The sequence below is a fragment of the Salvelinus alpinus genome, chromosome 14, assembly GCF_045679555.1.
Source record: "Salvelinus alpinus chromosome 14, SLU_Salpinus.1, whole genome shotgun sequence".
In the NCBI taxonomy this organism is placed as follows: Eukaryota; Metazoa; Chordata; class Actinopteri; order Salmoniformes; family Salmonidae; genus Salvelinus; species Salvelinus alpinus.
Window position 1 is genome coordinate 46,732,235 of NC_092099.1, and position 24,692 is coordinate 46,756,926.

A 24,692-nucleotide genomic window follows, 5' to 3' on the forward strand; every position below is an offset into this window, starting at 1 on the left:
CTAATAAGGACATACCATCTGGGCTGTGTGGTTCACAGACATCCAGCTGCTAATAAGGTCATACCATCTGGGCTGTGTGGTTCACAGACATCAAGCTGCTAATAAGGACCTACCATCTGGGTTGTGTGGTTCAGACATCCAGCTGCTAATAAGGACATACCATCTGGGCTGTGTGGTTCACAGACATCCAGCTGCTAATAAGGACCTACCATCTGGGCTGTGTGGTTCACAGACATCCAGCTGCTAATAAGGACATACCATCTGGGCTGTGTGGTTCACAAACATCCAGCTGCTAATAAGGACATACCATCTGGGCTGTGTGGTCCACAGACATCCAGCTGCTAATAAGGACATACCATCTGGGCTGTGTGGTCCACAGACATCCAGCTGCTAATAAGGACCTACCATCTGGGCTGTGTGGTCCACAGACATCCAGCTGCTAATAAGGACATACCATCTGGGCTGTGTGGTCCACAGACATCCAGCTGCTAATAAGGACCTACCATCTGGGCTGTGTGGTTCACAGACATCCAGCTGCTAATAAGGACCTACCATCTGGGCTGTGTGGTCCACAGACATCCAGCTGCTAATAAGGACCTACCATCTGGGCTGTGTGGTCCACAGACATCCAGCTGCTAATAAGGACATACCATCTGGGCTGTGTGGTCCACAGACATCCAGCTGCTAATAAGGACATACCATCTGGGCTGTGTGGTCCACAGACATCCAGCTGCTAATAAGGACCTACCATCTGGGCTGTGTGGTTCACAGACATCCAGCTGCTAATAAGGACCTACCATCTGGGCTGTGTGGTTCACAGACATCCAGCTGCTAATAAGGACCTACCATCTGGGCTGTGTGGTTCACAGACATCCAGCTGCTAATAAGGACATACCATCTGGGCTGTGTGGTTCACAAACATCCAGCTGCTAATAAGGACATACCATCTGGGCTGTGTGGTTCACAGACATCCAGCTGCTAATAAGGACATACCATCTGGGCTGTGTGGTTCACAGACATCCAGCTGCTAATAAGGACCTACCATCTGGGCTGTGTGGTCCACAGACATCCAGCTGCTAATAAGGACATACCATCTGGGCTGTGTGGTCCACAGACATCCAGCTGCTAATAAGGACCTACCATCTGGGCTGTGTGGTTCACAGACATCCAGCTGCTAATAAGGACATACCATCTGGGCTGTGTGGTTCACAGACATCCAGCTGCTAATAAGGACATAACATCTGGGCTGTGTGGAGCTAGTCAATGAATGGCAAGCTCCAGGTGGTGGAATGTTGACCAGTTGCAGGAGCATTCTGGGTTGAGGAAGCCGTAGCAGGACAATCCACACCTAGAGGTCCTGCTTCATTCTCTGTTTATCACACATTCCAGCCTGCTGATGTCATCTGTAGACCTCACCAACTGGGGCATTGGAGCGTGATGAAGGCGGGCGGGGGGGGACACACCCAGGGACACCCAGGGCTATGAGAATAGGGAGACTATGAGAATAGGGAGACCCAGGACTATGAGAATAGAGAGACCCAGGGCTATGAGAATAGAGAGACCCAGGACTATGAGAATAGAATAGAGACCCAGGGCTATGAGAATAGAGAGACCCAGGGCTATGAGAATAGAGAGACCCAGGGCTATGAGAATAGAGAGACCCAGGACTATGAGAATAGAATAGAGACCCAGGGCTATGGGAATAGAGACCCAGGGCTATGAGAATAGAGAGACCCAGGACTATGAGAATAGAGAGACCCAGGACTATGAGAATAGAGAGACCCAGGGCTATGAGAATAGAGAGACCCAGGGCTATGAGAATAGAGAGACCCAGGGCTATGAGAATAGAGAGACCCAGGGCTATGAGAATAGAGACCCAGGGCTATGAGAATAGAGAGACCCAGGACTATGAGAATAGAGAGACCCAGGACTATGAGAATAGAGAGACCCAGGGCTATGAGAATAGAGAGACCCAGGGCTATGAGAATAGAGAGACCCAGGACTATGAGAATAGAGACCCAGGGCTATGAGAACAGAGAGACCCAGGGCTATGAGAATAGAGAGACCCAGGACTATGAGAATAGAGAGACCCAGGACTATGAGAATAGAGAGACCCAGGGCTATGAGAATAGAGAGACCCAGGTCTATGAGAATAGAGAGACCCAGGGCTATGAGAATAGAGAGACCCAGGACTATGAGAATAGAGAGACCCAGGACTATGAGAATAGAGAGACCCAGGGCTATGAGAATAGAGAGACCCAGGGCTATGAGAATAGAGAGACCCAGGGCTATGAGACTAGAGAGACCCAGGGCTACAGATGTAGGATCTTAAGGGCTATGAGAGAGCAGACAATGATAATCTCAACTGACACTTCACCTTCCCTGCACCCAAGCTCGACAGCCAGTCTACCATGTGTTGCCCTACAGTATGTGGCCCTCTGAATAAGAAGGTAGTATTCGGCTAGTGCAACTCACAGTCACAGCTCTGTTACTACTATGTTGCTACTGTGGAAGACAGCCGGGCTGTGACATACGAATGGAATGCTAGCTCAAGAATATACAATTTTTTTAAAGCATCAAGGCCAGAGTGGGTTAGCACGATGCAACGTGGAGTGCCTGGATACAGCCCTTAGCCGTGGTATAATGGCAATATACCACAACCCCCCCGAGGTACCTTATTGCTATTATAAATTGGTTAACAACGTAATTATGACAGTAAAAATAAATGTTTCGTCATAGCCGTGATATACGGTCTGATATACCTCGGCTTTCAGCCAATCAGCATTCAGGGCTCCAACCACCCAGTTTATAAAGTGCCATTTACCCTGGCTTTGAACTTGTTTGCTTGAAATTCCCCTCAACTGCGTAAAATAGTGCTGTGGCGGCTGGCTCTGGCAGGCCGTTTGGGCTGTAACAGAGGCTCCTCTGTCTGTATGCAGCAGGCATCAGGAGCACACAGAGCCCTTCAGAGCAGTCCAACGCATGCAGGCAACATTTCTGCAACTGCACAGCTGGATGTGATTACAGCCAGCTGATTGGCTTGAGGATGGTGTAGTTCAGCCAACGGTCTGCCTGAGACGGGCTGAAAATACACTCCCATTTCCACTGGGTTGAGCAACATGCTTCAGCTCCACAGACATTAATACCTGGGTGTGGCTCTCATATTGGAGCCTATGCATTCAACCGAATGCCGAATTTCAATTTCTCATTTGAATACCATCATGCCATTGTAAATTATGTGTTAAAGGGGGTTTGTATGATTGAATACGATTTCAAGAAATATACCCAGAATTCTGAAATGATGCAAGACCACCACACCAGGGAAAACAAAACGAAACCCCTCTATGACCGAGGTTCCTATGGGATCTATCAAATTACATAACATTAGTATGCCTTCTCCACAATACAAGATTGTTAATGAGTGTATCTTTGGCGGAGGGGCGTCCGTTTGACAGTTTGGTGAGCAATTTACGCACACCATATCAAATAAATATAAGCTGACATACAGCTTTCAGGCTATGTATCTTTCATGCCTTTTGAGAAAATAAGAACGTTACTGGATTATTGGGGAAATTGTTATTGATCGAAGTCTTTATCACATTTTACGCACATACCGGCCTGTAGGTTAGAGGAGTACAGTAGCCTAATCCTTGGATATTTATGTTAGGCTACCACGCGTACTGTGACACAAATACACAGCCTGCACTCAATTGACCAGTTACTAACAACCCTCAATGGTAACAAAGTAACAATGGACTCTCACTGATTGCATTTTTTTTCTCATTTAATAAATTGCAAACGTTATTGAGGGATGTCTAAGTAAATGCCGCATATTCAACACCCATTGTTCATGCCCAAAATATTGTATGAAGGCTATGGTCTATGGTCATGAGATGTTCTCCCATTCAGTTGTGGTCTTGTACATCAGATGTAGTGTAGTGCCTGCCTATTGCTTTTTATCACCACTCTCTGTCGCAAGATAGTCTACCTATCAAGAACGACGGGGCAAAAACACGGTTAAATCTTCCATTCATTGACTACTTGGTTGTAATAACGATGTATAACTACCTGCGACAAGTATAGGGTGATCATGATGTTAAAATTCGTTATGCTTCCAAATCCAAGGCAATTGGGGATAGTTCTACGATTTATCTATAATCTTCTCTTCTGAAACAAGTTGCACACTGCCGTTTTGCACATAGGGAAACGAACGGTATTAAATCTTACCCCGTCTTAAAACTGTGGACAATTCCCGTGTATATTTCCCAATTGACAAAATATTTTACATCCACTTCCAGACGCAGTTCAAGCTGCTTTTGTGGAACCAAATTGTGTTCAGATGCTGGTTTCTCCAGCGAGAAGCTTCTTCATGGTCGCCATGTCGGCCGACTGTGCGATAGACAGGATTACATTGAAATTAGTGGCAGATCCTCTCTTGTCTTGTTACTCCAACTATCAAGGAGGCGCAGTGCCTCCAGCTATTGTGCAAGGCACTGCACCTACTTGCAACCCATTCCTTGCCAAATAACTGTTATTATAGCCACATAGCTCCATCTAGCTGTAGAATATGGGGCATAGGCTAAATTAGGCCTAGGCCTACAAAGCCCAGCACAGTAGTGATGGGCATTCCGAGTCTGTACAGTGAGGCCTACTTACTATTCACTCATTTATGAAGTTCAGTGCATTTCAAAATTTAGTAGAATACAGAAGTGTTTACTGTCAAAGGGTACCGTGTCTCACGGCCAAGAGAAGTGTAAGGTAGTCACAGGCTGGACGATTTCCTAAATAATTGCAGGATTTATTGAATAAAATTGGCGAGAGGCTTAATCATTGATGACTGCATTCGTGGATCTCAAGACCAAAGATTTATTTTTTATAAGAAAATACACTTTAGCTTAGTCACTTTGCACTTAACATGTCGCAAACATATGTTGTTTTAAGCACTTGTTGGCTGCTTTTCCTTCACTCTGTGGTCCAACTCATCCCAAACCATCTCAATTGGGTTGAAGTCATGTGATTGTGAAGGCCAGGTCATCTGATGCAGCACTCCATCACTCTCATACTACATGATTCCATGAGTTTATTCAATGTACTACAATGTAGAAAATAGGAAAAAATTAAGAAAAACCCTTGAATGAGTAGATGTCCAAACTTTTGACTGGTACTGTTTATACACTACATGACCAAATGTATGTGTACACTTGCTCATCGAACATCTCATTCCAAAATCATAGTCATTAATATGCAGTTGGTCCCCCCTTTGCTGCTATAACAGCATCCACTCTTCTGGGAAGGCTTTCCACTTGATGTTGGAACATTTCTGCGGGGACTTGCTTCCATTCAGCCACAAGTGCATTAGTGAGGTCGGACACTGATGATGGGCGATTAGGCCTTGCTCTCAGACGGCGTTCTAATTCATCCCAAACGTCTTCGATGGGGTTGAGGTCAGGGCTCTGTGCAGGCCAGTCAAGTTATTCCACACTGATATCAACAAACCATTTCTGTATGGGCTTCGCTTTGTGCACGGGGGCATTGTCATACTGAAACAGGAAAGGCCTTTCCCCAAACTGTTGCCACAAAGTTAGAAGCATATAATCGTCTAGAATGTTATTGTATACTGTAGCGTTAAGATTTCCCTTCACAAGAACTAAGGGGCCTAGCCCGAACCATAAAAAACAGTCTCAGACCATTATTACAAACTTTACTATGCCTTGGGGCAGGTAGCTTTCTCCTGGCATCTGCCAAACCCGGATTAGTCCGTCAGACTGCCAGATTCGCCGAATACAACAGAATACAACAATGCAGTTTTAAGAAAAATCTGTAAAAAATAGATAAGTTAAAAAAATAATATATATTTTTTAAGTTAAAACTAATAAAAGAGCAGCAGAAAGGCTATATACAGGGGGTACCGGTACCGAGTCAATGTGCGGGGGTACAGGTTAGTGAAGGTAATTGAGGTAGTATGTACATGTAGGTAGGGGAAAAGTGACTATGCACAGATAATAAACAGAGTGTAGCAGCAGCGTAAAAGTTGGGGGGGGGGAATGCAAATAGTCTGGGTAGCCATTTGATTAGATGTCCAGGAGTCTTATGGCTTGGGGGTAAGAGCTGTTAAGAAGCCTTTTGGACCTAGACTTGGCACTCCGGTACCGCTTGCCATGCGGTAGCAGAGAGAACAGTCTATGACTAGGGTGGCTGGAGTCTTTGACAATTTATAGGACCTTCCTCCAACACCGCCTGGTATAGAGGGTCCGCCTGGTATAGAGGGTCCGCCTGGTATAGAGGGTCCGCCTGGTATAGAGGGTCCTGGATGGCAGGAAGCTTTAGACCCTGGTTTAGACCCTTTCTTCTTTAAGGTTGCTGCCCCTGTCATCGCCAAGCCTACCTCTGACCTTTTAACCTGACCTTCTTGACTTTAATAGGCTCGCTAGTGTTATTTTACTTCTGCTCTTTAATTACTTGTCACTTATATTTCTTATTCTCATTTAATTGTTTTTGTTATTTTTAGTAATATTTTTTTTTTAACTGCATTGTTTGTTAGGGCTTTTAAGTAAGCATTTCACAGTAAGGTCTACTATACATGTTTTATTTGGCACATTGTGACATTGTGATTTGTTTTGAGACTTGCTGTCTCTGCCTGGCCGGTTCCCCTCTCTCCACTGGGATTCTCTGCCTCTAGCCCTATTACTAGGGCTGAGTCACTGGCTTACTGGTGCTCTTCCATGCCGTCCCTAGGAGGGGTGCGTCACTTGAGTGGGTTGAGTCACTGACGTGGTCTTCCTGTCTGGGTTGGCGCCCCCCCCCTTGGTTTGTGCCGTGGCGGAGATCTTTGTGGGCTATACTCGGCCTTGTCTCAGGATGGTAAGTTGGTGGTTGAAGATATCCCTCTGGTGGTGTGGGGGCTGTGCTTTGGCAAAGTGGGTGGGGTTATATCCTGCCTGTTTGGCCCTGTCCGGGGGTATCATCGGATGGGGCCACAGTGTCTCCTGACCCCTCCTGTCTCAGCCTCCAGTATTTATGCTGCAGTAGTTTATGTGTCGGGGGGCTAGGGTCAGTCCGTTATATCTGGAGTATTTCTCCTGTCTTATCCGGTGTCCTGTGTGAATTTAAGTATGCTCTCTCTAATGCTCTCTTTCTCTCTTTCTTTCTTTCTCTCTCTCGGAGGACCTGAGCCCTAGGACCATTCCTCAGGACTACCTGGCATGATGACTCCTTGCTGTCCCCAGTCCACCTGGCCGTGCTGCTGCTCCAGTTTCAACTGTTCTGCCTGCGGCTATGGAACCCTGACCTGGTCACCGGACGTGCTACCTGTCCCAGACCTGCTGTTTCCAACTCTCTAGAGACAGCAGGAGCGGTAGAGATACACTCAATGATCGGAATATGAAAACCCAACTGACATTTACTCCTGAGGTGCTGACCTGTTGCACCCTCGACAACTACTGTGATTATTATTATTTGACCATCATTTATGAACATTTGAACATCTTGGCCATGTTCTGTTATAATCTCCAACCGGCACAGCCAGAAGAGGACTGGCCACCCCTCATAGCCTGGTTCCTCTCTAGGTTTCTTCCTAGGTTTTGGCCTTTCTAGGGGGGTTTTCCTAGCCACCGTGCTTCTACACCTGCATTGCTTGATGTTTGGGGTTTTAGGCTGGGTTTCTGTACAGCACTTTGAGATATCAGCTGATGTAAGAAGGGCTTTATAAATACATTTGATTTGAATACTTATGTAAATAAGTAATTTTTTGTGTTTTATAAATGTGCAATTTTTTTTTATTTTTTACTGTTTTTGCTTTGTCATTATGGGGCATTGTGTGTAGATTGATGAGAAATTGTATTTATTTAATCAATTTTAGAATAAGGCTGTAACATCACAAAATGTGGAAAAGTACAAGGGGTATGAATACTTTCCGAATGCACTGTATGGTGTACAACTATTTCATACCATCAACTAACCCTACACACCACTATTTCATACCACCAACTAACAATATATACTAACAATTTACAATATATTGCCATAGGGGTTGATTCTCGGAATTGGTCGATTCCCCATCAGACTATACTCACTGCTCCCCCATAGCTTTAAATAGCTCTACAGGTGCTGCTAACACGGATGAAACTTTTGATGGACTTTGTTATTGTTACACTACTGTCAAGGTACCGTGTTGCCACTTCCTCGCACAGGCAGAGGGGTATTGTTAGAAGTAATCTCATCTCCATCCAACTCAGGCCTGTCAGTAGCTACACAAGGAAGCGTCGCTCATCTAATATTACCTTGAATGCTCCATCTGATATGAGCTCTCGGAATAGTGGCTTAGGAATTATCCATTTGAATGCTAGAAGGTTGATCCAAAAGCTAGATTTGATTGAAATACTGGTCTCACAATCACATGCTAACACATTGATTAAAGCTGAATCCTGGTTCTGTGTCTCTGTTCCAGACTCAGATGTTCTGTTAGCTGGGTGTAATGTCTACAGAGCAGACAGAGTGGGTAGAGGTGGACTCAGATGTTCTGTTAGCTGGGTGTAATATCTACAGAGCAGACAGAGTGGGTAGAGGTGGACTCAGATGTTCTGTTAGCTGGGTGTAATGTCTACAGAGCAGACAGAGTGGGTAGAGGTAGACTCAGATGTTCTGTTAGCTGGGTGTAATGTCTACAGAGCAGACAGAGTGGGTAGAGGTGGACTCAGATGTTCTGTTAGCTGGGTGTAATATCTACAGAGCAGACAGAGTGGGTAGAGGTGGACTCAGATGTTCTGTTAGCTGGGTGTAATGTCTACAGAGCAGACAGAGTGGGTAGAGGAGGAGGTATTGCCATATATGTTAAATGCAACCTAGATGTCACTGTCCATTTCAACTTCTGTTCCGAAACAGTATGACTGCTTAGTTCTAAATGTGGTCCTTGGTCATAATGCACTATTAACACTAGCGGGAGTTTATCGCCCACCCTCAGCTCTGGTATCTGCTCTATGCAAATTGTTTGAGTTAATGTCTAATTATGCAAACTCTGAATGATTGGTTAACGGAGATCTCAATCTTGACTGGCTGATGCCAGCACCGTTTAAATTAAAATACATTTGTAACTGTTACGTCCAACGTCCATTGAATGAGACCAAAGCGCAGCGTGGAAAGTGTTCATCGTACTTTATTAAATGAACACCAAAAACAACCGGACCATGGATCATCGCCGGAGGCTCTGGACTGGGAACCCCCGCCGGAGGCTCTGGACCGCAGACCGCCGCCGGAGGCTCCGGACCGCCTCAGGAGGTTCCGGACCGCGGACCGTCTCAGGAGGTTCCGGACCGTGGACCATCACTGCAGGCTTCGGGCCGTGGATCATCACTGGAGGCTTCGGGCCGTGGATCATCACTGGAGGCTCTGTGCCATGGATCATCACTGGAGGCTCCGTGCCATGGATCATCACTGCAGTCTCCGGGCCATGGATCATCACTGCAGTCTCCGGGCCATGGATCATCACTGCAGGCTCCGGGCCATGGATCATCACTGGAGGCTTCGGGCCATGGATCATCACTGGAGGCTTCGTGCCATGGATCATCACTGGAGGCTTCGTGCCATGGATCATCACTGGAGGCTTCGTGCCATGGATCACCACTGGAGGCTTTGGGCCATGGATTACCACTGGAGGCTTCGTGCGTGGAGCAGGCACAGGACATACTAGGCTGGAGACACACACTGGAGGCCGGGTGCATGGAGCTGGCACAGGATATACTGGACCGTGGAGGCACACTGGAGCTCTGGAGCGTAGAGCTGGCACAACCAGTCCTGGCTGGATGCTCACTTTAGCCCGGCAAGTGGGGGCGCTGACACAGGACACACTGGGCTGTGCAGGCGCACTGGCGACACAGTGCGTAGAGCCGGCGTAGGATATCCTGGACCAAGGAGGCGTACTGGAGACCAGGAGCGCTGAGCCGGCACAACCCGTCCTGGCTGGACCGACACGTGCGGAAAGCAGGCACAGAACGCACCGGGTTAAGGGTGCGCACTGGAGGCACGGTGCGCAGAACATGGTATCTGAACCGTGACCAACTCCTCATCATAATTACAGAGAGTTGGTTCTCGTTCCCACCTTTGCTCCGCTCGCCACCCCGTGTGCCCTCCCCCCCAAATTTTTGGGGAGGCTGCCTCTCGGGCTTCCGTCGTCACCTTGATTCCTGGTTTCGTCGCCGTTCCTCTCTCACTGAGAGACCCTGCTTCCATGGCAGGGTCTTGTCCCCTGCCATAACTTCATTCCATGTCCATGATGTCCTCCACTCACTCTTCTCCCGGGCCCAGGATCCCTGCTCCTCCTGGCCACGCTGCTTGGTACTTTGGTGGTGGGATCTTCTGTTATGTCCGACGTCAATTGAATGACACCAAAGTGCAGTGTGGAAAGTGTTCATCGTACTTTATTAAATGAACACCAAAAACAACAAAAATATAAACGAACGTAAAGCCCTGTAGTGCTAAACAGCAACTATACAAAGACAAGATCCCACAACTGAAGGTGGGGAAAAAGGCTGCCTAAGTATGATCCCCAATCAGTGACAACAATAGACAGCTGCCTCTGATTGGGAACCATACCCGGCCAACAAAGAAATATACAAACTAGAATGCCCACCCAAATCACACCCTGACCTAACTAAATAGAGAAATAAAAAGGCTCTCTATAGGTCAGGGCGTGACAGTAACAAACTAAATCTTACTCAACTAATAACTATACCTAATCCAAAAGACCCCATCTACATTAATAGACCTTATCTTAACAAATACACCTCACAAATACATAGCTAGTGGGTTATTTGCTAATGACATCAGTGACCACTGCCCTACTGCATGTATCAGAGATACTAGGCTATAAAACCGTGACCCTCTGTATAATTCTAAAGAAAAACTATCAACACTTCTCAGAGCAAGCCTTTATCCATGACCTTTATTATTCAGCACTTTTATCCGTAAACTGCATAATGGACCCAGTTTTAGCGTTCTCTTTCTTTTCATACATTTTTACCTTCATGGCTGATAAACACGCCCCGTTAAAGTGACTTAGGGTTAAAAAAAATCGAACTAATCCTTGGTTCTCCTGTGATTTGAAAATCCTTTTTCTGCAAAAGAATCAAGCATGGGCCTTGGCGAGGAAACTGGTGAAACAGCTGATTGGCTGCTTTTTAGGCAATTGAGAAATAAATGGACCGGAGGAATAAAAAAGGCAAAATCTAGGTATTTTCTTGATGCGATGACAGTCTGCTGGTGATCCCGCTAAATTCTGGAAAACTGTTAACTCACTTAAACGAGGAAACTCCTTGACTTCCATGCCGAAGCAAATTACATCGGAATCTGGGATCATCAGTAACCAAAATGAAATTTGTGATGTTTTTAATAAACATTTTATTTCTGCTGGTTTTCTTTTTGAAAGAAAGAATGGCCAACATGATCCTGACCGGTCTATTGTTCAGTCCCTCTGCCTTTAGCTGATGTGGAAAACAGTAATCCGGTTTTTAATTTTCAAAAAGTCACAGAAGATGAGGTCTTATCTGCACTATCTGCTATAGATTCTAAGAAATCATTAGGAGCTGACAATCTGTATCCATATTTACTCAAGTGTTATTATTGCTGGTGTAGTGATGCAAATCTTTAATCAAACATTTGTCGTAGGAAAGATTCCTAAATCTTGGAAAACAGCTTTTGTTTTCCCACTCCTCAAGGGAGGTGATGGTAGTGAATTGGATAATTATCAGCCCATCTCTAAGCTCTCCTGTTTGGCAAGAATTCTAGAGTCATTGGTGAATAGGCAACTACAATCTTTAATAACTGTTAACAATACTCTTTATAGTAATCAATCTGGCTTCAGACCTAAACACAGTACTATTACGGCCACTGTACGTGTTGTAAATGATATTACTAATGCCCTAGATAATAGAAAGTACTGTGCCGCCTTGTTCATAGATTTATCTAAAGCTTTTGACACTGTAGACCATGCGATACTTTTGGGTAAGCTGTCGTCAATAGGACTGGGATTGGATGCCTGTCGTTGGTTTCATGACTATCTAAAGCAGGGGTGTCAAAGTCAAATGGACGGAGGGCCAAATAAAAAATTTAGCTACAAGCCGAGGGCCGGACTGTTCGAATGTTCATTGAAATTTTTTTAAATGACGCATATAGTCTAGTGAACCTAATTGAACCTACTGAAAACCTAACAAATATATTCCAATATGATCAGATAAATAAAGCAATATTTTCTTATGGCTCTGTCAGTAATCTTTAATTTTCAACAGACACAAAAGACAAATTTCCTTTATATAAAAATCCCCATAACATGAACATTAAATGAAAGAAACCGGTATTCAAGGCACCATCAGTAGCCTATATTTTCTATTTTAGCAAAAGTGGGCTAAATTTACTTCAAAGAAAAAAACAATAATAGCAATTTTCTATCATCCACTCAACTGAAATATTTTTAAAATATAATTGGATTGAAATACAATAAAATAAAGTGCAAAAATCTATTAATCAAAAACAACACTTTGTTTAAGGAGAAGTAACATGCAGTGAAAACAAATATTAAACTTTAACTTTTAAACTTGAACTGAGTAAAAACTCTAAATATGTGATTGCACAGTAATGTTCACTTGTTTGAGGTTGAGGGTGATACTTGGTGGTGTCCCATCTTTTCCACAAGTTCATCAATGTTCGGGGTAAGGCTCTGAGCTGAGGAAATCCTCAGAATTGAGTGGAGGTGTTCAGCAGTAAGTCGACTTCTGTGTGATGTTTTGTTCAGGTTCATCAAAGAAAACAGTTGTTCACACAGGTATGTGCTGCCAAACATAGACAACGTTTGAGCAGCCTGGATGCGCAGCTGGGGCATTGTGTCGGGGAGGAAACGGGCGAACTCCGCAGCACCCACTGCCGCATATTTTGCCCTCAGTGCATCATTGCATTGGAGGTCAATCAACTCCATTTGGAGGTTTGGTGGTGAGCTTTCCACGTCAACAGCAAATGGGTTACCGAGCAGTTCCAACCTGCTTTTTTGTGCTTCAAAGTCAGCAAATCGGCGTCGAAAGTCAGCGGCAAGCATACCTATTTTATCAGCCAACTGTGCGCTCGGGAACGCACTGGTAGAGAGCTTCTCTTTCATGGTCTGGCAGCTGGGAAAGTGGCTCAAATTTTCTTTCCGCATCTGCGTCTCCCACAGAGTCAGTTTGGTTTTAAATGCCTTCACTGTACTGTACATATCAGAGATGACATGATCCCGACCCTGCAGCTGCAAGTTCATTGCATTCAGATGACTCGTAATGTCACACAGAAAAGCCATTTCACACAGAAACATTTCGTCTCGGAGTTGTGTTGTGTCTTTCCCTTTGCTGTCCAAGAACAGACAAATCTCCTCACGAAGCTCGAAACATCTTTGAAGCACCTTTCCCTGGCTTAGCCATCGCACCTCTGTGTGATAAGGCAAATCACCATGCTCCGTTTCTAACTCCGTCAGAAATGCCTTGAACTGGCGGTGATTCAAACCTTTGGCTCTGATAAAGTTAACTGTGCGCGTGATGATGCTCATTACATGCTCCATTTTCAAGGCTTTACCGCACAACGCTTCCTGGTGTATGATACAATGATAAGCTGTCAGCTCACCTGTCGCGTTTTCCTCTTGCATCTTTTCCCGTATCTTCGCCACCAGTCCGCTCCTGTGTCCACACATCGCAGGTGCTCCGTCGGTTGTCAAACCCACGAGTTTTTCCCAAGGCAGCTCCATCTCATTTACACAGCAGCCTACTGCTCGGTGCGTCACCGTTGCATTGTGGGAAATGTAGTATTGGTGCGTGTAAAAGATCTGCGGGCTGCCGGCTTGCTGCGGTCTGCGGGCCGGTTCTAATAATAAATCAAGATCATCCCAGGGGCCGTAAAAAACCTTCTCGCGGGCCGGATGTGGCCCGCGGGCCTTGACTCTGACATATATGATCTAAAGGATAGAAGTCAGGCTGTTAGAGTCGACGGCATCCAGTCGGAGCCATTGGAGTTGGTTAAAGGGGTGCCACAAGGTTCTATACTTGGTCCATTACTGTTCACTCTCTACATAAACAATATCGGTGATGAGATAACCTATCTCCTGATTCTGCCTCCTCAACCCTCCTCTCCTCCCTTTCTGCATCCTTTGACTCTCTATGTCCTCTATCCTCCAGGCCGGCTCGGTCCTCCCCTCCTGCTCCGTGGCTCGACGACTCATTGCGAGCTCACAGAACAGGGCTCCGGGCAGCCGAGCGGAAATGGAGGAAAACTCGCCTCCCTGCGGACCTGGCATCCTTTCACTCCCTCCTCTCTATATTCTCCTCTTCTGTCTCTGCTGCTAAAGCCAATTTCTACCACTCTAAATTCCAAGCATCTGCCTCTAACCCTAGGAAGCTCTTTGCCACCTTCTCCTCCCTCCTGAATCCTCCTCCCCCTCCTCCCCCCTCCTCCCTCTCTGCTGATGACTTCGTCAACCATTTTGAAAAGAAGGTCGACGACATCCGATCCTCGTTTGCTAAGTCAAACGACACCGCTGGTTCTGCTCACACTGCCCTACCCTGTGCTTTGACCTCTTTCTCCCCTCTCTCTCCAGATGAAATCTCGCGTCTTGTGACGGCCGGCCGCCCAACAACCTGCCCGCTTGACCCTATCCCCTCCTCTCTTCTCCAGACCATTTCCGGAGACCTTCTCCCTTACCTCACCTCGCTCATCAACTCATCCTTGACCGCTGGCTACGTCCCTTCCGTCTTCAAGAGAGCGAGAGTTGCACCCCTTCTGAAAAAACCTACACTCGATCCCTCCGATGTCAACAACTACAGACCAGTATCCCTTCTTTCTTTTCTCTCCAAAACTCTTGAACGTGCCGTCCTTGGCCAGCTCTCCTGCTATCTCTCTCAGAATGACCTTCTTGATCCAAATCAGTCAGGTTTCAAGACTAGTCATTCAACTGAGACTGCTCTTCTCTGTGTCACGGAGGCGCTCCGCACTGCTAAAGCTAACTCTCTCTCCTCTGCTCTCATCCTTCTAGACCTATCGGCTGCCTTTGATACTGTGAACCATCAGATCCTCCTCTCCACCCTCTCCGAGCTGGGCATCTCCGGCGCGGCCCACGCTTGGATTGCGTCCTACCTGACAGGTCGCTCCTACCAGGTGGCGTGGCGAGAATCTGTCTCCGCACCACGTGCTCTCACCACTGGTGTCCCCCAGGGCTCTGTTCTAGGCCCTCTCCTATTCTCGCTATACACCAAGTCACTTGGCTCTGTCATATCCTCACATGGTCTCTCCTATCATTGCTATGCAGACGACACACAATTAATCTTCTCCTTTCCCCCCTCTGATAACCAGGTGGTGAATCGCATCTCTGCATGTCTGGCAGACATATCAGTGTGGATGACGGATCACCACCTCAAGCTGAACCTCGGCAAGACGGAGCTGCTCTTCCTCCCGGGGAAGGACTGCCCGTTCCATGATCTCGCCATCACGGTTGACAACTCCATTGTGTCCTCCTCCCAGAGTGCTAAGAACCTTGGCGTGATCCTGGACAACACCCTGTCGTTCTCAACTAACATCAAGGCGGTGACCCGTTCCTGTAGGTTCATGCTCTACAACATTCGCAGAGTACGACCCTGCCTCACGCAGGAAGCGGCGCAGGTCCTAATCCAGGCACTTGTCATCTCCCGTCTGGATTACTGCAACTCGCTGTTGGCTGGGCTCCCTGCCTGTGCCATTAAACCCCTACAACTCATCCAGAACGCCGCAGCCCGTCTGGTGTTCAACTTTCCCAAGTTCTCTCACGTCACCCCGCTCCTCCGCTCTCTCCACTGGCTTCCAGTTGAAGCTCGCATCCGCTACAAGACCATGGTGCTTGCCTACGGAGCTGTGAGGGGAACAGCACCTCCGTACCTTCAGGCTCTGATCAGGCCCTACACCCAAACAAGGGCACTGCGTTCATCCACCTCTGGCCTGCTCGCCTCCCTACCTCTGAGGAAGTACAGTTCCCGCTCAGCCCAGTCAAAACTGTTCGCTGCTCTGGCACCCCAATGGTGGAACAAACTCCCTCACGACGCCAGGTCAGCGGAGTCAATCACCACCTTCCGGAGACACCTGAAACCCCACCTCTTTAAGGAATACCTAGGATAGGATAAAGTAATCCTTCTAACCCCCCCCCCCCTTAAAAGAGTTAGATGCACTATTGTAAAGTGGTTGTTCCACTGGATATCATAAGGTGAATGCACCAATTTGTAAGTCGCTCTGGATAAGAGCGTCTGCTAAATGACTTAAATGTAAATGTAAAATGTAATAAGAAAGTGTCAAATTCATTTATATGCTGATGACACTGTCATGTACTCTATCGCTTCAACGGCTGACCAGGCATTATCACTATTGGAGACAGATTTTAAGATATTACAAGAGTCTTTTATACAGCTGAAACTTGTTTTAAATGCAAAGAGAACACATTTTATGATTTTTAATAAGTTCAAAAAAGTTGGTTGAAAATACATGTGCACTTACGAGCTTAGATGGTTCTTGAATTAATCAGGTCTCTACATATAAATACTTATGGATATGGTTGGATGATAAACAGTCTTTTAAAATGCACATTGACGAACTTTGTAAACGGCTAAAAATCAAGCTAGGCTTCCTCTATAGAAACAGGACATGTTTGTCCTCTACAAATAGAAGACAAATTGTGCAAGCTACTTTTATGTCTGTTATAGATTATGGTGATATTATTTACATGCATGCTACGGCATCAACACTTAAATCGCTGGATGCTACTTATCATTGCGCACTTAGGTTTATTACGGGTGCTAGCTACAGAACTCAGCACTGTGTTTAATATCAAAATGTGGGTTGGACTTCGCTGTCTGTGAGACGAGAAGAACATGCTCTCGTGTTTACATTTACATTTACATTTAAGTCATTTAGCAGACGCTCTTATCCAGAGCGACTTACAAGTTGTTTGTCTATAAAGCACTTCTGAATAAACTACCTTCTTATTTATCATCACTTATCAATATTAGAATTATAATTCCTAAAACCAGGTCTCAAGCATGGATTACACTTGAGGCCCATGTGATTTCCACAGAGTTGGGTATGGCTGCCTTTTCCTGTTACGCTTCTTGCCTATGGAATAGCCTGCAGACTAAACTTAAACTTGACTCTTGTCCCCCTTGCCCATTTTAAATATTTATTGGAGGATTTTTATTTTTGTATTGCTTGTAACTGTTTCGGGTAATGCAAGTTCTTGTGCTGTTAGGGGAATAACCTATGTGTAAATGTAATCTGTTGCTGTATTTTTTTGTGTTATCTGTGATCGTTTTGTTTGTCTTGTTTCGTTTTTTAATCATTGTACCTAAACTGTACGTGTAAACATGTATACGCAGGGCCCAGCTGTAAAAGAGACCCTGGTCTCAGTCTGTGTTCCTTGTTGAAATAAAGGTATTGTGTTGTTTTGTGTTAATAACATTTAGACTACGTTACCCAGCAGGCTATGCGGGCGCGGGAGATGGTTAAAGAATGCCTTGCATGGCTAAATATTGAGTTTAGCTGAAGTATATGTTCATTAAAAGTAGTTAAACCTACGCCCCGGTTTGTCATTATATAAGGAACAAACATAACAGGTATAATAATAATATTAATAATAATAATAATAATAACCATACAGCTACAATACATGGAGTACAATAGTATCAGTCATTATACCCATAAAACCTAGCGGTAAACCCCGGAAATGGCTCTAATATTTTTTTCAATATTCATTTTTGCGTCTGGGATTTTAGAATTTCATATAAGCTCTGTGTTTCATATTGGCTTAACCTGGCACGACATTTTGATAACCGCGCAAATCTCTCTCAGACATGGTAAATTGTATCAATATATTCACCTGTAATTACCTCCCAACATGAAACGCTAATTAGCCGCTAATGTGGCTTTCATAAAGAACTACACATCTTGTCGCAAGGTTTGACGTCATCCCCCAAGGCACATTTCTCCGTGCAACTCCTTGACAAATAGCCTAGCAAGTAACATCGATATTATAGGCGTTTTAGTTTCCCGTGTGTATTCTCGTTCAGAATTTTTGAAGTTGCATAGCTTGCTACCTTAGCGTCTTTAAATTACTGTAATTTATTAAGTTACCCTCTGCCTTTGTAGATAACTAGCTAACCTTAGGTCTCTCCGTCGATCAGAAGCAAGGATGGTTATGTGCTATGTAACGTTACCGGATTGTAACCACTACTCCAATAAGAACATGTACATTTGATCGTTTTCCAACCTCTGTAAGTGAGAGGCATCGCTAGAGCTGTGTGATAAGGTAAGCCCTGTTTGCTAACTGCTAACAAACACATTTGGTTAGGTCAAAGATCTGTGGTAAGCTAGGTGTTTATGAAGCTGATCTGTTACGTGTACAACGCACGTTGCCTTATTTACAAGTGCAAATAATCAGCATAATGACTTTTGTGCCCTTTTTATTGACAAGTCTTTAGTGAGCTAGCCAGCTACTTTTTTCATGTGTGAACATGCTAGCTAGCGTTAGCCCACCAGCGAAAGGATATTTAGCTAACTAATTAACTTTAGCTCACGGTTCGTGTAGTCCGACTTTGCTAGATAACGTAGACCGGCACCATGGCAAGGATAGTTGGTTAGCTAGCATGTCACCACTTAGAGAAGTCTGATTACACTAAGTTAACTGTGAGCTAACGTTAACTAATTATCTAGCTAATGTCGCCGGATGGGCTAGCTAGTTGGGCACTTTGGTTGCTAGTTCGTTACATTAGCTAAAGTTGGCTGGCTAGCTCACAAAGCACTTGAGGACTCAATGTTTTCCCCATACAAAACACAGAAACGGGGTTCTTAAATGTTACCTTTTTATTAACAAGTCTTTAGTGACCTAGCCAGCTAGTTAACGTTAAGCCGGCTCCATGGATAGTTGGTTAGTTAGCATGTCACCACTTAGTCTCACCGTTCGTGTAGTCAGACTTTTCTAACGTTAGCTAGCTAGTAAGCCCAATATATGTATAGTGAGGCGCCTTGGTTGGCTAGTTAGCTACATTAGCTGAAGCTGGCTAGCTAGCTCACAAAGAACTTGTGGGCTCAATGTTGTCCTCATACAAATCACATAAACGGTTTTGGACCACAAGTGCATCTGTTGTAACGTTACATGATTAATCAAACGACCTGTGAAGTCAGTAAGAAATGTCGGCAGGGATGGAAATGAATCTAGCCGGTGGCTAATACTTCTCAGACGGGGCTAGTAGACAATGTGCCAAATTAGCCTGACACGGCAGTGGCATTTTTCCTTTACAAACATCGCATGCCACAGATTTAGGACCTGAATGTGGAAATCGTGGTCTGCTGGCCGATGCCCAATATCCTTGTTACATCCCTAATTGCTGTTCAACTTTCAGACGATCCCCCTATAACTGTTGGTCATCCTCAGTGACCTTACGGCTGAGGGTTTTAACTTTCCTCTTGAGAATTAGACTCAGAAGTACAGTCATATAGCTCATTGCAATACTTCACCTCTTCCGGGATAATAGCAACCTTGACTGTCCTGATCATCTAGTTGAGCATTCCAGATTCCTTCATCCCAACAGAAATGTCTCATCCACATAATATGATTTTAGATGTACAGATAGACTGGGCTTTGGTCTATTTTACCGTTACTACAGTCACGTATGTGGGTTATGTTATTTTAGATGTTACCATTTGTTTTTGTAATCAACTCAGCTAGTGAAAGTAACTTATTTGTTTTGTCTTTCAGATGGACGGACCGCAAACCCAGTGACAACACTTTGGGTCTGTAGCTGTCATTTTCCAGTGGGAAAGAGAAATGGCTCTGTATTTACCAGAATAGGTAGTTCATCCACCATGGCAGAAGAGGAAGATCCAGACTGGATTGGGAAACAAGAACAAACAAATAGGATTGAGTGTTGAGTACAATAAACAATGCTTTTTTCTGTCCAGATAAAGATGGTGATACAGCATTGGAAAAAGACCTACCACTGACCAAATGTCTCTTTGTTTTCCAGTCCAACAGGAGTGTATCCCTCAGGCTATCCGGTGCATGGACATCCTGTGGCAGTGTGGTCCGGTTGTGGAGATGGAGACTACAGCAGATCGAGCCTGTGAACAGACAGGTCAGTAACTCATCAAATATACACAATATTGTGTAAAACATTTATATTTATTATGGATCCCCATTAGCTGCTGCCACAGAAGCAGGTACTCTTCCTGGGGTCCAGTGAAATTTAAGGCAGTTTATACAATTTTAAAAACATTACAATACATTCACAGATTTCACAACACACTGTGTGCCCTCAGGCCCCTACTCCACCACTACCACACATCTACAGTACTAAATCCATGTGTATGTATAGTGCGTACGTTATCGTGTGTATGCATGTGTCTGTGCCAATGTTTGTGTTGATTCAGTCATTGAATCTGTAGATGCATCAACATTCCCCCCCATGTTTTAGACAGGAGGCGTGACATGTGGAACATCAGGCTCACACCGAGAAGCAGTGCAGGATCAACATCAGCAAGGAGATCTGCTGGAAGTGATGTACTCTCACACTCTGAGGGTATGACATCATTTAAACATCACAGATAAAAAAAGCCCACTGCCTATTATACAATTCAATATGAGTTGTGTTGTACTACTGAATGACACTGAGGAGGTGCACTAGGGCTGGGCGGTATATCGTGTTTTACTATATACCGGTATTTATGCGGGACCGGTTTTGGGTTTTTACTTGTATAACGGTATTTGAATGTTTGGTAGGTTGAATGTGATACCTATGTGTAACGTCCATTTAAAAATTTTTTTTTTTACTCTGCTACTTGAGTCATCCCTCTCCACGCGGATTTCCACACAGACCTAGTCCCACCCCGTCACTCAAGGAGCGCATTTGTTGTTGCTTGACCACGAGACACTTTTGTTCAGTCTTCATGGTCAATTCAGCACATGCAACAATGTTGATGACAACGATGTTTCCTCTTTGATCTTAATATTAATCCACAAGTGTTCTATAATTACAATATTAGTTTATTTCTTACATTTGCAAACAGCTAGTTAGTTTTTTCTTAGAAAGTGTAGCTAAATGGTGTTAGCCACTAATGCTAATCGCAAGTTAGCTGGCAAACTAGCTAATAAAAGTACTGAGTCAGAGCAAATGTAGCTAGCTAATACAGCCCGATACCAGTACTGGTGGAGGCTTAAATCAGCATCTTGTTTGTACAACAGTATCTTCTAAATCAAAGAGGAATAGGCGAAGCATGAATATTTTGGCTATATGAATAAAGATTTAATGTAGCCAAAGATTATAGGGTCCCCTAGGAAACACTGAATATCACTTTGGTTCCTACCCTGTCACAATAACTCGTCCATGGAATTTTCATTCGTTGTCATTGTCAAACACTGTATTCAAAGTGCCCACTATTATTTGAATTCTAACCAATGAATTATAATAAACATTCTATTTCCATGATTCCAAAAGTTCACCCAAGTGTTTTGATAAAAATCACAATTGCAACATTTGGTTAAATATAAGACCTAGTATTTTTGCCCATATCATGGCAGTGTGGAAATGATCTCAAATGAGTGTAGAAAATGCAGAAATTGATGGAAATGCAGGAAATTACTTTAGGTTGAATTGAACAGTATAAACCAATTCGAATGGGTCACGCACTACTCATGAAGCAAATTAGGAACTTTTATTCATCCAAAACATAAAATACCATTCAAACATTTTAGAAATACCATGATGTGGTATTTTGGCCATATCGCCCAGCCCTAATGTGCACTCAGACCAGCCTTTGTGATTGAATTTACCTTAACTACATTATTTTAGTTGGCTGCTTTGAACAACACTTGTTTGTAATATAACCTATTCTGGGAGCCTAGTGTGTGTGTGTATGAACTATGTTGAATATTTTTGGACCAGATACTGACAGGTGGAGCAATATGAGTCAGAGGTTGTCATGCTGATGGGGAGGCTTTGGTGGTCCACACAACGAAGAATCAGTTGTCACTTCCAGTGATGTGGAGCTGACCTGGTGCCGGTAAGGATTGTCTTCATTGAGGCTGTAAGACCCTCCCTCCTTGATATAGAAATTCTGTGACTTTACTGCCTCTTCAATGGTAAGGTCCCTTGCACCGTAGGGACACTTGACCTCCACTACTGGGGCGGCAGGTAGTCTAGTGGTTAGAGCGTTGGGCCAGTAACCGAAAGGTTGCTGGATCGAATCCCCAAGCTGACAAGATAAAAATCTGTTCTGCCTCTGCCAAGGCAGTTAACCCACATGGTAGGCCGTCATTGTAAATAAGAATTTGTTCTTAACTGACTTGCCTAGTTAAATAAAGGTCTGTGCTGTGGTGCCCAACAGACCATCCGGTTGGGCACCAGGGATCCCAGACCCTATGACCCAAAGCCTGCACATCCATTCCTGTGGCCATTTGCCTTGATGCCTCACCGGATGTTCTGGTGCCCTCCTCTACATTAGACAACACCCCATCCAATGACTGATCTGAGAACCCTTTTTTCTTAGCAGCAAAGGAGTAACACGCCTGGTCCTTACCGCTGCTCCATCATTGCTGTCGTCAACCTCCCTCTCCTCATGGTGGGCCAGTTGGGAATGGTGCGCTGTCCAACTGTTTCCTGCTGCTCCACTGACAACGCCACGCCAACCAGGATGCCTGCATGCCCCAGGTGCCCTTGTTTTTTATCAATATCAGGTACAGACAGGGAGGGTAGCGGTTGTTCTGGCTCAGGTTCAACAAGACATGCCATTCCACTGAACCTGCCGCGGAGATGGGCTCTCGTGACAGATGGTTGTAGTCTTCGGCCAGGTACCGGTCCATTGACTGCACCTGGTTGGGTACGGCTGGCTTCCTCCACTCGCATTCTGCATCCGTATGGTCAATATTGTGAACCACCAAAAGGCTGCATGGCTCCACTTATGAGCTCCATGGAGCCATTCGTATGTGGTAGAGAGAATCATTGATTACATTATAGCTGTAGAATATATAAAATAAAATTCACAACTTTGGATTTTATCATTTAACATACCAATCATTTAAATGGGAAGGATCCTATAAATCAAGACTGTGAATGCATGTACCACTGAATAACTATATATTGTGTCTTTGAAGATTTCTCTGGTCAATTACAATACAGGCTGGATGACTAAACTAAGTACATTCTGAAAGTCAATAGATTTTTTTATTAGATTCATTCTCAATGACAACATTCTAGAACTGAGTTATCATTCATCGAAGTCTGTTATCCGAGGTAATCTGCTTAATGATTTATATCATTGGCTCTTTCTTTGTAGAATGTTGACAGCTGTATAGAACACACTGTATTTATAACTTGCTCAAACTTAACTTAATAACTACACTCACTGACAAACCGGCCCTGACCAAACCGGTAAGCTGCACTTCTCCACATTTTTTAAAATGTTCTATTATTTAACCTTTATTTAAACAGGGAGTCACATTGAGATTAAAAATCTATTTTACAAGAGAGCCCTGTACATATTACAATAAAAACATACGTGTGAATAAAACAATATAATTCAGCACACAATTAACAAAAATAATAAAAGCAAACACATTCAACTACATAGAGGATCTCAATCAATAATGTAAACTGCCTGAGTGACACCAGCACATCGAACTGCAGTGAACTCTGCAGATTGTTCCACGAATTGGGCAAAGAAATAAAATGCGGATTTTCCTAAATCTGTGGAAACTTAAGGGATCTCTAATGTTATCCGTTCCTGTGAACGGGTTTGGTAACTTATGATTCTAGACTTAATTAATGAAGTTACATATGAAGGGAGTTTCTGTCAGATTGCTTTGTAAATAAATAAAAGAATGCAGCTCTCTTCTTACAGAGGTCCATCCCACATTTTATACAGACTACAATGATGAGTCCTAAAATTGTCCCCTGTGATAAAACGTATTGCTGAATGGCAGACTGCGTCCGAGGGTTTTAAAACAGGTTACAGCATGCATGTAAACAATATCACCAAAATCCAATACAGGGAGAAGCGTTGCTTGAACAATCTAAGGCATGATTTTATTTCTATATTTTAAAAAACAGTCTTGGATTTTAGCTTCTTAGTCAGGTTTTTTTTTTTTTTTTTTTACATGCGTTAAGAAGGATAACTTGTCATCAAGCCAGACACCCATGTGCTTATATTGAGAAACAAGCTCCATTTATAGAGCAAATATGCAGGTCCTCAGGGTCAACATTTCATGACCTAGAGAACAGCACGAGCTTGGTTTTACTTGTAGTTAACACTAATTTAAGATCTGTAAGTGATTTCTGAATTGATTTCAGTCATGCTGAAGTTCACGAATGGTCGGCTGCACAGGAATATAAAACTGTGTCATCTGCATAGAGATAAATGCCACAATAATTAAGAGTTTTGCTATGTCATTAATATACAAAGTAAACAATAAAGTCCATGTGATCTCCCACACAGTCTTGAAGACCAGACTTAGTGGTCTTCTCCCCTTTGCCATAAGGTCTGAAATAGACACCATTGTCAACATACTGTACAAACAATTATCTAGGCAAAGTAAAACAACACTTTTTTGATGTACTGCTCTGCTAACTAGCCAAAGTGTAGTCGGTCTAGCTAAGACAGCAGATGTGGAACAGAAATGGAAC

At 44.2% G+C, this 24,692-nt stretch overlaps 2 protein-coding genes across 6 annotated transcripts in view; one reads left to right on the plus strand and one right to left on the minus strand.

Annotated features, from left to right (window-relative positions):
• Positions 1-4,424, minus strand: part of LOC139538981 (FERM, ARHGEF and pleckstrin domain-containing protein 1-like) — a 167,149-nt gene extending 162,725 nt beyond the window's left edge. For 3 of the 5 annotated variants that reach the window (XM_071341606.1, XM_071341604.1, XM_071341605.1), the window contains exon 1: positions 4,228-4,422. The gene's annotated coding sequence lies outside the window, so the exon portion shown is untranslated. Of the gene's footprint in view, positions 1-4,227 lie in introns of all 5 variants that reach the window. The other 2 variants (XR_011667840.1, XM_071341607.1) reach the window with 2 other exon arrangements.
• LOC139538263 (trace amine-associated receptor 13c-like) overlaps positions 2,005-24,692 on the plus strand; it is a 56,010-nt gene continuing 33,322 nt past the window's right edge. The window contains exons 1-3 of the mRNA XM_071340111.1: positions 2,005-2,320; positions 20,043-20,154; positions 22,561-22,721. Coding sequence (XP_071196212.1) covers positions 2,005-2,320; positions 20,043-20,154; positions 22,561-22,721 — 589 coding nt within the window. The remainder of the gene's footprint in view (positions 2,321-20,042; positions 20,155-22,560; positions 22,722-24,692) is intronic.